General features: G+C 46.9%; 1 protein-coding gene across 1 annotated transcript in view; it reads right to left on the bottom strand.

Moving 5' to 3' along the window:
* The window catches only part of syne1b (spectrin repeat containing, nuclear envelope 1b), a 447,660-nt gene that overhangs the window by 332,062 nt on the left and 101,221 nt on the right, over window positions 1–14,377 (bottom strand). The window contains exons 38-41 of the mRNA XM_078556589.1: window positions 13,559–13,712; window positions 6,331–6,956; window positions 2,263–2,442; window positions 1,525–1,675 (exon numbers count right to left, since the gene is read on the bottom strand). Coding sequence (XP_078412715.1) covers window positions 1,525–1,675; window positions 2,263–2,442; window positions 6,331–6,956; window positions 13,559–13,712 — 1,111 coding nt within the window. The remainder of the gene's footprint in view (window positions 1–1,524; window positions 1,676–2,262; window positions 2,443–6,330; window positions 6,957–13,558; window positions 13,713–14,377) is intronic.

Below are 14,377 nucleotides of genomic sequence, written 5' to 3'. Positions count from 1 at the left end.
CTGACCTTGGAGCACAGGGTGAGTCAACCAGGTACGACTGGGCTGCAGCCAGGCCAGGGCTAAAGGGTGCTGCTTTTTGCCATCTCCCCGGAGGACAAGATCGCAGCTGAGTTCTGCTGCAGAGTATTCGGGCGAGGACCTCAAAGGGGGGGGGCGCATACTGTAGAACGCTGATGGGCACGTACACGGAGATGCTGGGTTCATTGGCCAGCCTATCAGGTAGCCTCCCGTCAATCTCAGGGAGCATGGAGGAGCGTGGCTCCAAGTTGGCAGAGAGTATCACGCAGAGCTTGCCCTCTCCGCAGCCTCTGCTCTATTTCCCTGACGTGCTGCAGACCCAGAGGCGTAGCGCCTGCAATCACCAGGCCCGCGGCAGCCTGCGTGTGGACAGGTCCGCTACTCCATGCCCCATGTCGGGATGCAGCAACGCTCACTGGCAAGTCCAGGAGCTCACCGCAGTGCCTCTAGAAACGTTCCACAAAAGTTTGCAACAGGATAGGTTCTTCAAAACCACCCTGCCTGCAAGTTGAGTGCCTGGCTCTTTAAAAAGCCTGGGTGCAGGCCCATCTTGCAGCTCGCCGCCTTTTTCTTTTGCACAGTGATGCGCAAATTAATTCAACAGACCTTCACGGTTCATTTAGGAAGTCTGTATTCACATCTACTGGTAGGGTCGTGTGACACCAGGATTGCTTCCAGTGCAGGCTGCACCAGAAAGAAGCAGCTGGCTGCACACTCCGCACCTTCAGGAGGGTACGAGACTTACATAGCACTTTGGGTGGCCAACGCTCCAGGATTGGCCTGGAGTCTCCAGGATTTGAAGATCAGTCTCCAGGACATTGCTGTGTACAACCCTGGAGTAAAACCATCAGGACATTTGAAAAGATTGTTATTTTGTCATTTTCTTTGAACATTTCTCTTTACCAGATATAAAAATATTGGAAATAGGAAAAAAAAAATGCAAGCATCACCCATTTGGACATGAGTCTTTTTGCTTTCCGATTGGTCTAGGAAGGCAGTGTGTTACAAGGATGGATGTGTTGTCCGGCTAATGGCTGGAGCTGGAGCTTGGAGGCAGGTCATGTGCTGAAGCCTCCAGGAATACATTTAATCACAGTTGGCAACCCTGGTGGCACTTCAGAAACCAAATTTGCACCCTAGATGTTTCTTTGGTTACAACACCATGTATTGGATCCTCAGTTTGAACATCAGAGCTGGTTACGAATGATATTTCAATTCTGGATTAACCAAGGGAGCCCATTCCTAATGGTTGTGCACCAGGGGAAGGAGAGACACGCCTGAAAAGTACATGACAACATGTGTTACAGCCTATGTAGCCTGTATGGAGATCACCAGAGTCTGAATCGATCAGTTAAGAATACTAACAGATGGGAAAGCGATGTGAAAATCCCCAAAATCATTATTTGAATTTGTAACTGTTTGATGTTAGGATTCTGTTAAAATGTGTTCCGACTCTGTAGGGCAACTCGTGGAAGCTGATGATTAATGGGATATAGCAACACATACCCTGGACAGCGTTCTCCTTATGTCTTCTTGATCCAACAGACTTGATTTGATCAAAGCTACAGCTTCAGAATTTTCAATCACTTTGAGAAGAGCAGACTTTGAACTCTGGTAGTCCCTCATGAGGCCAACCAGGAAGCAGCCCTGTTCCTGACTGTAAAGAAGAAACAGTGATTCAGTGCGACGTGTAGCAGGAGGGGAGGATGAACGTACCTCATTCACGTAATTCCACAGAGAGTCCTTCAATAAAAATCTGTAGTCTATCTTGAGGCAGAATTTCCATGCGCCGTTCTCCTAATCTCCTGAAGCAACATTGGTGGAAATCGCAGAGAAACAGAGCAAACAGCTTTGGCAATTCCCCTCCTGGGGACTGGGAGACCCACCCCCTGTAGAAAATTCTACCACGTAATGTAGGACACATTATTCCCATCCATAAGCATTACTGCCATTGTTGTGAGCATTTCCCATTCAATTTTGCTATGTCAAGAAAATATAAATCTGTGTCATACTCAAAAGAAAGGCTGCGTAAATAAATGACGGCCCACACAAAATTAAGCCATGTGCGACTAATTTGGTCATCCAGCATCTAATTCAACTTAAATTACATTTAAATTATTGAAGTTTTGCACATCTTTATTCATGTGGTGAATTTAGTTATGCTGAAGATAAAAATAACCTGAATTAGTCATGAATCAGTGAGATAATGCAACCTCTCTTCTGATTCATTATTACTGTACTCACATGTCACTGATCAGCTTTTTGGTGTCATTCCAGGTCACCTCCAACAGGTTAATTTCTTTCTCAGCTTCCACAGCTAAAACCTTATCCCTCTGAGCCAGTTGTTTCGCTTTGTCCATCAGCCACTGCAGCTCATGCTGCTGGGTGCCGAGATCTTCCTCAAACTGATTAAACAACCTCAACCTACAGAAGGTAAAGAAATTCTCTAGTTAGGCTCAAGCACCTCAGCGAGGTCCAGGTTTTAAAATTTCCCCAACTCTCTTTCGAGTTTCAAACTGTAACTATACTTCAGTTCTGTTGAAGGGTCATGAGGACTCGAAACGTCAACTCTTTTCTTCTCCGCCGATGCTGCCAGACCTGCTGAGTTTTTCAAGGTAATTCTGTTTTTGTTTTAGTTTCACTGTATCTACCCTACCAAATCCCTTAAACATTTTATATTCCTTGATTAATGCACCCCTTAACTTTCTACATTTGACACTCAAAGGAATCCAACCTGTCCTCTTAATTTAACTATTTTATTTTTGGTATTATCCTGGTTCTATCATTGCTGCACCCGCTCCAAAGCCAATATATATCTTTCCTGAAGTGCAGTGTTCAAAAATAAATGAATGCAGCACTACTGAGAAAAAGGCCAATATTCCACTAGCCTTTTTGATTACCTTTTGTACCAGGTTTTACTGATTTGTGTACAGGCACCTAAATCCTCCACAGGCCTAGTCTGCTTGGGTTTAAAGTGGATAACCCCACACTTCCCCACATTGAATTCCAATGACCATTGACTCACTTAGTCTCTGCAACTTCCTGCTCCCATTTAATTTATTCTTTCATGAGGTGTGGGCATCACCCACATTATTGTCCACCCCTAATTACCAGCCATTGCAGAGCGTCAGCCACATTACTGTGGATCAGATTCCCTTCCCTAAAGGGAGGATATTAGTGAACCAGATAGGTTTTTATAACAATTGATAATAGCTTCATGGTTACTATTACTTGCTTTATGCCAGATTTTTTTTTAAGAAGTTCCACAGCTGCTGTGGTGGTGGGATTTGAACCTATCTTCCCAGGGCTCTGGGTGACTAGTCCAGTGACATTACCACTACACCACCATTGCCGACAGCCTATGGCATCTCCTAACTTAGTGTCATCTGCAAACATGGATAGATAACTCTCCATTCCTTCATCCAAAGTATTAATACATACAAGAGAAAGAAAGACTTGCATTTATATGGTGCTTTTCATGACCACTGGACATCTCAAAGTGCTTTACGGACAATGAAGTATTTTCTGAAGTGTAGTTGTTGTTGTAATGTAGGAAATGCTGCAGCCACTTTGTGCACAGCAAGGTCCCACAAACAGGAATGTGATAATGGCCTGATAATTTTTTTTTGTGGTGCTGATTAAGGGGTTACTATTGGCCAGTACACCTGGGATAACTTCCCTGTTCTTCGAAATAGTGCCATGGGAACTTTTACATCCACCCGAGTAGGTAGATGGAGCCTCATGTTAATGCCTCACCCAAAAGACGGCACCTCCGACAGTGCAGCACTCCCTCAGTACTGAACCGGAGTGTCAGCCTTGATTTTTGTGCTCAAGCCCGGGAGTGGGTCTTGAACCCAACATCTTGCGATTCAGAGGCAAATGAACTATGAACAGTGCCACATCTGTGAAAAGCTGAGGCCCCAAAACAGATCCCTACAGGAACACCACTGTCACAGCCCATCAAACAAAGCGCGTTCCCTTAATCCATATTCTATATCCCCTACCTCCCAACCAACCCATGAGCCTGGAACTGCTCACACGTGAACACACCAGCCTAATCCCAAAATCACACATACAGGAAAATCTCCATTGGGATTTGGGTGATCTTTAGAGCTGATTCCTGACCAGAGTGCTACTTGTAACTGGAATAACCAGTGGGATCTTAAAGTTTTCTAAAGGGAGGGATTATATTTATATAGCATCCTATAACAGGGTGTCCCAAAGTGTTTGACTATGTGCTCGATTTTGCCTTTTCGACGGGGTGAAGGAGGGGGGACAGAAAGTGATTGGTCTGTTCACCCCCGCACCCCTCCCACCCGTCTCAGCTCAGCGAATCAAGTGTCAGGTGGCCGATTAAAGGCTGCCCGCCGAGAAGGCAGCCAATCAGCGATGTGAAAGGGGGCTCCGCACCCAATCGGGAGTCTAGGCCGGGAGATCATGAGGGTCAAGGGTTATACCGTGAACAGGAAGTCAAACACGGCCACCAATTTAAAGGCCCCCCCTGCTCGAGCAGTCTCTCCTTATTTCTTATGGCAGCCTCCAAAAAGTGAATAAATGGAGTCAAAAAACATACAGACAGCAGCCATCTTCACTAGCAGACTCTGCAGCCACATGCAGCCATGGTCCCAGTGGCAGGCCTTTTATTCTGCCTTTGTGCTGCCTCATCATGCCCAGCGCAAATCACTCCCAAACATTTCCCCATCCAACGCCTGAAAAATGGAGTGGCGAATGAAAGACTGCCGACAAATGGCTCTTTAACAAGCTCGATAGCAGCTCTGAAACGTCGTCACACGGACTCGAAACGTTAACTCTGCTTCTCTCTCTCCACAGATGCTGTCAGACCTGCTGAGGTTTTCCAGCATTTTCTGTTTTTTATTTCGGATTTCCAGCGCCTGCAGTATTTTGCTTTTATCAGCAGCTCATTAATTGGTTATTTCAAAATGGCCGAAGGGCTTCCAATTTCCACACCTGCTCATCATCTTTGATTTCAGAGCCTGGCGTGATGATGTCTGATAGCCAACCCAACGTCATCGGGCTGTATCTTACGTACACGCGGTGGGAGGGCGATCTGCAGCTGTAAATTCCAGCCCTATATTTCACTGGCAAACACAACAGCCAAATTGCACATAGCAAACTCACAGAAACAGAGAATCAGATGAATGACCTCATCTCTTTTTGGTTGAGGGATAATGCTGACCAGGACACCAGGTTTTTCTTCAAAAAGTGCCAAGGGATATTTTATGAATACTTGAGAGGGAGAGGCAAGGCATAGGTTTAATGCCTCACCTGAAAGACAGTGTCTTTGACAATGCAGCACCCCCTCGACACTGCACTGGAGTGTCAGTCTGGATCATGTACTCAACCCTCTGGAATGGGGCTCGATCTCACAGGTTAGTTCCAAGCTTAAAGCTGTGTCCCATTGTCCTGGGCTCCCCACCAGAAGATTTACCTTATCAACTCCTTTTATCATCTTAAAAAGTGCAATCGCATCGCCCCTCAACCTTCCCTACTCTAGGGAACACAAACCTGTAAGACCCTAACATTCCCAAGTGGGGCCTGGAAGATTAGGAGCGTTTCTCCAGACTCCACAAAGAAAGTCTCAGATCCCCTGTCCTGAGGTTGTGAAACATTGGGATATAAATGCAAGTGTTTTCCTTCTTTAATCCAAAATGAACCAGTTAGCAATAAATATGTTTAAAAGAATTAGAAGCTAACTATGTGTCAGCACTTTCAGAATAAAACTCACAATGTGTTATATAGCAGCAGTAAGTGAGGTCTGTAAAGTATTCCTGTACAAGCTGGCACTGAAATCATTCCTTCTAGGAAGCTACATTGAGCTATTTGCTTCAATGACTCAACAGACCTTGAAATAAATCAGTTTGCCAGCTTGTTGAATGAGGTTCAATTGCTTGGCTTTGAAAGATTACTCCAGTTATGTACAATAGTTGAATCCCTTTGTTACCTTACTTCAGGTAGAATCAAAGGGCTCATTGTTTACACCAGGATGATGACAATACCCTCTTTTGAGTGGTATAGACTTTTGAATTAAACTCTTTATGTCAGAGGGCTTTCAGAATAAGGTACGAAGAATGGGTGATGGCAGAATGAGTTTAAAGTAGATCAAATATGACTCCAACTCTAAACATTTTTCTCTCCAATATTTGACGGGGTTAAAGTCCATGAGGAAACCAGTGTGACCTTTGTTGTTTCTATCAGCTAAAAACAGCACTATTCTATAAATTCATTTTATAACCATGCTTTATCATTTGTGTCCAATATTGTACCCAGCACAGCCCCTTGGAGTATATTCACCTGAGTTGTAAAGCTGGCAGATTAGGCTCTTTCAAACCCGCATTGTCTGCCTTTTCTTCAATGTCTTCAATGGTCTTCAACAACCGCTCCTTGCGCTCTTTAAATGATTTCCACAGGGAGTTGAGTGCTTCGGCCTCACTTTGCTTGGTGCCCAGGATGTTCTGGACGGACTCCAGTTCTGCCTCTACTCCTTCAGCCAAGGCCCTACAGGAGGTCCTGGAGTCAGAACCCACATCCTTCAGATGGCACTGAGCTTTACTGATGAGGGCATCAAGGGCTGTAGCTTGGGAATCCAATTGTTTAATGTCTGGCGTCACGTCACCCAGCTCCTTATCCAGCAGCTCCGTCTTCACCTTGTCCCAGTTAGTTGCTGTCTCAACGGTCTTCCTAATCCTGTGAAGCACGTTTCCTGCAACTCTGTGGGTCTCCAGGAAAGAAGCCAGCTGTCTGAGGACCTCTTTCCTTCGCTCAACAACCTGATTGGCCTCCTGGAAAAGTTGAAAGCACTCCTCGGTCCTGCCATGGAGAAGCTGGTCGGCTGGTTCGCACATGGAGCACAGATAGTCCACCTGGTCCTTCAGGCTTTGTTGCTCAGCACACTGCTGCTCTACAGCTCCCGCCTGGTCCTACACAGTGAGACAACAGGACAAGAATTACAAAGGGTTAACTCAAGGGGGTGGAAGTTTGGTTACAGATATATAAAGCTCTGGTTAGACCCCATTTAGGGTACTGTGTTCAGTTCTGGGTACCACACCCCAGCAAGGGTATAGTGGCCTTGGATGAGCTGCCGGCAAATTCACCAGAATGATACCTGGGATAAAAGGATTACATTTATGAAGAGCGATTACATAGACTGGGCTTGTATTTCCCTGAGTATAGAAAATTAGGAGGTGATCAAATTGAGGTGTTTAATTTGATTAAAGGATTTGATCAGAGAAACCGTCAGCCTCTCAAACCTGTTCCACCATTCAATTAGATCATGACTGATCTCTATCATAACTTTATCTACCTGCCTTGGTTCCTTAACTCCAATAAAAAACTATCAAAGACAGTTGCGAAATTTCAACTAACCAAGCCACAATGGCTTGCGAATGGAAAGAGTTCCAGATTTGTGTGAAGATGTCCATCCTGATATCAAACCAAAACTCCTAGCTCCAAGCTTAAAGCCATGTCTCATTATCCTGGGCTCCCCACCAGAATATATTTAACTTGCCAGCAACTTTCATCATCTTAAACAGCGCAATCGCATCATCCCTCAGCCTTCCATACGCGAGGGAGCACAAACCTGTAAGACCAGAACATCCCTGAGAGGGGCCTAGAAGATTCTCCAGGCTCCACAGAGAAAGTCTTGGATCCCAGATTGTCCCAGATTGTTCCTCGCGCTCCCCCTCCGCTTTCCTCCTGGAAATCCCCTCTCTGCTACTTACCTACAACCGGGGAAGTGGCTAAAGAGTTCCCGACCTAGCAATCACTCTGTATCCTCCTGCTACTTGCTCTGTGTAGATCAATGGTGTTCAAATGAAGCCTGGCAGTTAAAGAAGCCTAGGCCTGATGTTAGGCCAGCAAGAGCATTTTGCTCCCAGCACACCAACCACCTGCCTGAATCTCACGCCAGGTTAAAAATTGACCGCATAGAATTAAAAATGGCTTTTGTTGAGAGTTGCAAACCACAGAAACGAGGACTAAATCTTTGCTTTTACCTCAGTCCCATTGCATTTCATTCATTTGTTCTGATTTTTCGTTGACCGAAAGAACTTTTAATAATTGTGACAGTGAACCTTCCCCGGCCAGAGTTTATCCATCATTTACTCAAAACCTACTCCCAGAGGCAGGCCCAATCACACCAGAAATATTGGTTTTCGAGTGCTGAGATGTTGGATTACATCCAGTCCACACTCCATTAGGGGGTTCTGTTGCCTGAAGATCACCTCACATAGTGGTAGACAAGCTTTTTTTTTATTCATTCACGGGATGTGGGCTTCGCTGGCTGGGCCAGCATTTATTGTCCATCCCTAGTTGCCTATGAGAAGGTGGTGGGGAACTGCCATCTTGAACCACTGCAGTCCATGTGGTGTAGGTACACCCACAGTGCTGTTAGGGAGGGAGTTCCAGGATTTTGACCCAGCGACAGTGAAGGAAGAGCAATATATTTCCAAATCAGGATGGTGAGTGGCTTGGAGGGGAACTTCCAGATGGTGGTGTACTCATCTATCTGCTGCCCTTGTCCTTCTAGATGTAGTGGTCATAGATTTGGAAGGTGCTGTCTAAGAAGCCTTCATGAATTCCTGCATTACATCTTGTAGATAGTACACACTGCTGCCACTGTGCTCAGTGGTGGAGGGAGTGAATGTTTGTGGACGTGGTGCCAATCAAGCAGGCTGCTTTGTCCTGGAGTGCTTCTGGAGTGTTGTGGGAGCTGCACTCATTCAGGCAAGTGGGGAATATTCCATCACACTCCTGACTTGTGCCTTGTAGATAGTGGACAGGCTTTCGGGAGTCAGGAGGTGAGTTACTCGTTGCAGGGTTCCTAGTCTTTGACCTGCTCTTGTAGCCAGATATTTATATGGCTAGTCCAGTTCAGTTTCTGGTCAATGGTAACCCCCAGGATGTTGATAGTGGGGGATTCAGTGATGGTAATGCCATTGAACATCAAGGGGTGATGGTTAGATTCTCTCTAGCTGGAGATGGTCATTGCCTGGCACTTGTGTGGCATGTATATTACTTGCCACTTGTCAGCCCAAGTCTGGATATTATCCAGGTCTTGCTGCATTTGGACATGGACTGCTTCAGTATCTGAGGAGTCGCGAATGATGCTGAACATTGTGTAATCATCAGCGAACAACCCCACTTCTGACCTTATGATGGAAGGAAGGTCACTGATGCAGCAGCTGAAGATGGTTGTGTAGAGGATTCTACCCTGAGGAACTCCTGCAGTGATGTCCTGGCACTGGGATGACTGACCTCCAACAACCACAATCATCTTCCTTTGTGCTAGGTATGCTTACAAAGCAATGAATTGGCCAGTGAATTAGAAGAAGTCTCACGAGGATCTGACCAGCATTATCTGATTCATGGGGCTTTCAATTTGTTATAAACTTTAGTTTCAGGGTTGAAAGTTGGATATACTGAGGAGGGGAAGCGAGAATAGGATAAGTCTTAATCTTGCCCTGTAAGTTGCATCCAAGATAGAAGTGCTAACTCATGACCTTCTTCCCAGATGGACGATGCGCAATCAGATGTTCAGTGAAGTCAGGAATAAAATAAAAATAACCAGCTTGCATTTATATAACACTTTTCACAACCACAGGTGGCTCCAAGCTGCTTCACAGCCAATGTGAAATGTAGTCACTGTTGTGATGTAGGAAATACAGCAACTAATTTGCAGATAGCAAGATCTCACAAACAGCATTGTGATAATAACCTAAGACCCAGATTTTCACCATCACTGAGATCCTGGAAATAGCCAAATTTTCTAAGTCCCAAAGTGGGTGAGGCTGGAGTCAGGCTGGGGCTCATACATGTGCAAATCGCAGAGGCAGCTTACTATTTAAATCACTGGCTGCCTGCACTGCCTTGCAATTTTTGAACCCAATTCTGGAATGCACAGAGCAGACCAGGTAAGAGGAGGTCTGAACTTGGTGGATTCTTCGAATAGCCAAGGTACCCCTTTGGACAGGCAAGGTACCCTTTGGATCGGGTCCTGGGACACCTTCGGGAGAGCCAAGGAACCCTTTGTGATTCTTAGAATTAAACATGATTATACAATATTTTACGCACAAACTCATTGAAATTGTCCAGCTGTCAAGGAACTGTCCAGCTGTCAGGGAATTGGTCCAGCTGTCAAGGAACTGTCCAGCTGTCAGGGAATTGGTCCAGCTGTCAAGGAACTGTCCAGCTGTCAGGGAATTGGTCCAGCTGTCAGGGAATTGGTCCAGCTATCAAGGCATAGTCCAGCTGTGCAGGAAAGTTCAAAGCTGTCCAGGAAGTGTCAAGGATACTAGGTGAGTTGGTATGGAGGGGGTAAGGGAAAAGGGTGGTGTGTGGGGAGGGCATGGGTTGCCATAGATTGGCATGGATGGGGCAAAGGGAGTTGTCTGGGGGGGGTTGAAGGATGGAGGGATTTTTTTTTTAATGTGCTTAAACACAGTGCCAGAGCACAGAGACAGGCCTTGCCTCCAGCCTGCCTCTGCACCTGGCAGCCTCCGCACTCATCTCGGGGTTACCCGCCCCAACTCCTACTTCAGCCACTCTGCCTTCCCCCCCACTGCCAGGCCCCCTGCCCCCCTGGCACTGCGCCCCCCGCCCCCAACATCAACCAAAACTCCGAGCTATGGATGGACATTTTAAAGATCGAGTTCGCTGAGCTGGGAAATCTCCTGAGTCTGTGCACTCGACCCAGGGACAATAGTCTGGGCCTAAATGATGCTTGAGGGGTATATATTTGCCAGGACTCCAGGGAGAATTCCCCTGTCTACTTCAAAATAGTGCCTATGGAAATTTTACATCAACCTGAGAGGGCAAGTTTGATGTCTCATCCTAAAGACAGCATCTTGAACAATGTAGCACTCCCTCAGTGCTACACTGAAGTATCAGGCTATATCATGGGCAGAATTTGATTGAGGTGTCGGGGGTCTCCCCTGCTGGCTAGACAGCCGGCTAGAGATCCACGCTGCCTCTTTTGGGAGGACCAGCCAAACCAGTCTTCCCCTGGAATCACAACCCCGAAGGTGGCAGTCCCGCCTACCGAGAGCTGCCAGCCAATCAGAGGCCAGCAGCTCTTGTGTTCAGGCACCAGAGTCCCAGGATCGCAGAGCGACCTGGGCCACAAGTAAGTAATGTTGGGCGGGGAGGGGGGGGTTTCGTGGGGTGGGGGTCATGGGAAGAAGTGTGCATGGGGCTCGGCACCAAGGGAAGGGAGGCTCTCAGCCACCAACCCCCCTTCCCGACACCCAGTCCCTTGATCAGGCACTGAGTGCCTTTGATCGAAGGCACCCCCACCTTCCTCCTGCCCCTCCAGGTGACAAGCTGGCCACACATGACCTGTCAAGCACGTCGCATGGTGACTGGCTCACCGGCAGCTGGATTCATACCAGTGGCAGTGGGATGAGGTCCTTAAGTGGTCTTTAATTGGCTACTGAAGGGCCTCAGTTGGCACCAGGGTGGAAGGTTGTCCATAGGCCTTCCCACCGCTTACCACAGGGACTGCAGCAGTTCAAGGAGACAGCTCACCACCACCTTCTCAGGGGCAATTTGGGATTGGCAATAAATGCTGGCCCAGCCAGCGAAGCCCACATCCCATGAACGAATAAAAAGAAAACCCAGAGCTTAATTCTGGTGGAGGCGGGACGGTGGCAGGGTTCCAGTACGCTACCAGCTCGCCCAAGTTAATACCCTCCCCTCCCCGCCCCCAAGCTCATCACCAGCGAGAGCACAAGATTCTGGCCTGTGTCTCTGGAGTGTGGCTGGAGCCCACAAACATTGACTCAAGAGGTAAAGGTGCTATCACTGAGCCAAGGCTGGTACATCTACTCACCTACTACACGTAGAAGGGCACAGGTATTGGGATCCTATCAGTCTGCATTAAAACTGAGGCAATCATGTCATCACTGAGCTAAGGGTCATTGTTTGGTGTAACTGCTACGGCCCAGGCATGAGATGGGTCAGGAGTTTAAATCCCACCACGGCAAATTGTGAAGCTAAATTGAATAAATCTGGAAAGTTGCACAGTTTTGAAAACATGTAAAAGGAGGTATTCTCGGGATGTGGGCATTGCTGGCTAGGCTGGCATTTATTGCCCGTCCCTAGCCACCCTGATAAAGTGTGATACAACTGCGTGACTTGCTAGGCCACTTCAAAGGGCATTCAGGAGTCAACACCGTTGGTGTGGGACTGGCATCACATGTAGGCCAGGCCAGCTGAAGGTGGCAGATTTCCTTCTTTAAAGGGGACTAGTGAACGAGCTGGATTTTTAATGACAATCGGACAGCTGCACGGTCACTCTCGCTGACACCAGTCTCTCGTGTCCAGATTTTTAAACTGGATTCAAATTCTCAAACTTCTATGGGCAACTTGAACTCCTGATCTCCGGATCGCAGGTCAGAGAACGTAACCACTGTGTTAACATCCTCTCTATTGTCAGAACCCCAAGTCGTTTGTACGTTTCAGTGATGTTAACTGCCCTAGTTATCTGCCCTGTGGCAGAGGCTGCGCGTTCATTGAAAATGGTCTGGGAAATCTGTCTGCAACAAAACCCACTGTCGCATCCCTCGAGTGTGAACTCATGTTGAAAATCACGTTTCTCTGTCTCTTGTCTTGCTCAGTGAGACACGGTGCAGTCAAACAAACACCTTATTCACAAAATATAAAAACAGAAAATGCTGTAAACGCTCGGCTGGTCAGGCAGTATCTGTGTCGTGATGGAAGGCTGTCAACCTGAAACATTAACTCTGCTTCTCCCTCCATCGATGCTGCCCCACCTGCTGAGTGTCCCCGGCATTTTCTGTTCGTCATTTCAGATTTCCAGCATCCACTGTAATTTGTTTACTTTTTCTAATTATGTCACTTGACTAATTACTAGATCAGATTCAAAGTTTAAAGTTATAGAGCCATTGAATTATAGAATGGTTACAGCACAGGAGGCCATTCGGCCCATCGTGTCTGTGCTGGCTCACTGCAAGGCCAACTCAGCGAGTGCCATTCCCACCTTTTCCTCGTGGACCGACAAATGTTTTTTTCTTCAAATAATTATCCAATTCCCTTTCGGAAGCCACAACTGACCCTATCTCCACCACACTCTCAAGCAGTTCATTCGAGAGCCTAACCATTCGCTGTATTAAAAGGTTTTTTCCTCATGTTACCGTTGGTTCCTTTGCCATTCTGCTGAAGTTGGTGTCCTCTGGTTCTCAATCCCTTCTGCTATGGGAAACGTTTCTCCCTACCTACTCTGTCTGGACCTCTCATGATTTTGAACACCTCTTCCAAATCTCCACTCAACCTTCTCTTCTGTAAAAGGAACAGCCCCAGCTTCTCCAACGTATCCCCCTCTCTGAAGCCCCTCATCCCCAGAAGGGGCTTTGATAAGATAAGTGGGGGGGAAAAAAACACTATTTCCATTGTGAACAAAGAAAATGGAGCTGGTGTAAATTGAGCTACCAGTCGAGCAACACCCCCCTTCCGCCCATTTAACAACATTTTTTTTTCAAAAATATAGGGACCTTCAGAATGTTACCTTTATGTGATTCAAAGCAGCTTGTAGATCTGTGGAGCTGATCTCAGAGGTCGACTGCAGGCCACTTAGAAAGCGATCAACCCAGAAAGAAAACTTTAACAAGCGTTCATCAAACTGCTGGTGTTTTTCGATTGCCTCCTCAAGGAGACGAATCCTGTGGAACAAAAGCAGTGTTACGTAATTAGTGCGCAGGCTTAGAATATTCCAGCTCCTTTATTCACTCAGCGAGCTGTATTGGTGTGGAACTGAAGTCACATTGGGGCCAGGCCAGGTAAGGAGTGTAAATTCCCCTTGTTAAAAGGACATCAGGGAACCAGTTGGGCCTTTAAAAACGATCAATGGCCTAATTTTACAAATTCAGAATATTTCTCCTCGCTCTCTGGATAACTTGTCCAGGCCTCTAGGCTACTAGTCCACCAACACAGCCATTAACCATATCGAGCCCTCACATTTATGAGGGGCAACTTAGGCTGGGATTTTTTTCCAGCCCCGCCCACCACGGCATCTTCTGGTTCCCCCCACCCCCAAAGTCAATGGACTTTTGGCTGGCCCGCCACCTCCCCAGCAGCGTGTCCCACCATGGCGGGGCCAGAAAACGCCGGCCTTACTGCCAGCCTTAGAATCACGGAATGGTTCCAGCGCATGAGGCAGCCATTTTGCCTGTTGTGTCTATGCTGGCCCTCTGCAAGAGCAGCTCAGCTAGTCCCATTACCCCTCCCTTTTCCCCCATAGCCTGCAAATGTTCTCTCTTCAGATAATTATCCAATTCCCTTTTGAAAGCCTGGGTTAATCTGCTTCCACCGCCCTCTCAGACAGTGT

Source organism: Cetorhinus maximus, chromosome 14, assembly GCF_964194155.1.
Source record: "Cetorhinus maximus chromosome 14, sCetMax3.hap1.1, whole genome shotgun sequence".
NCBI lineage: Eukaryota > Metazoa > Chordata > Chondrichthyes > Lamniformes > Cetorhinidae > Cetorhinus > Cetorhinus maximus.
Note: the sequence above shows the minus strand (reverse complement) of the source record. Positions and strands in the feature narration are given on the sequence as shown.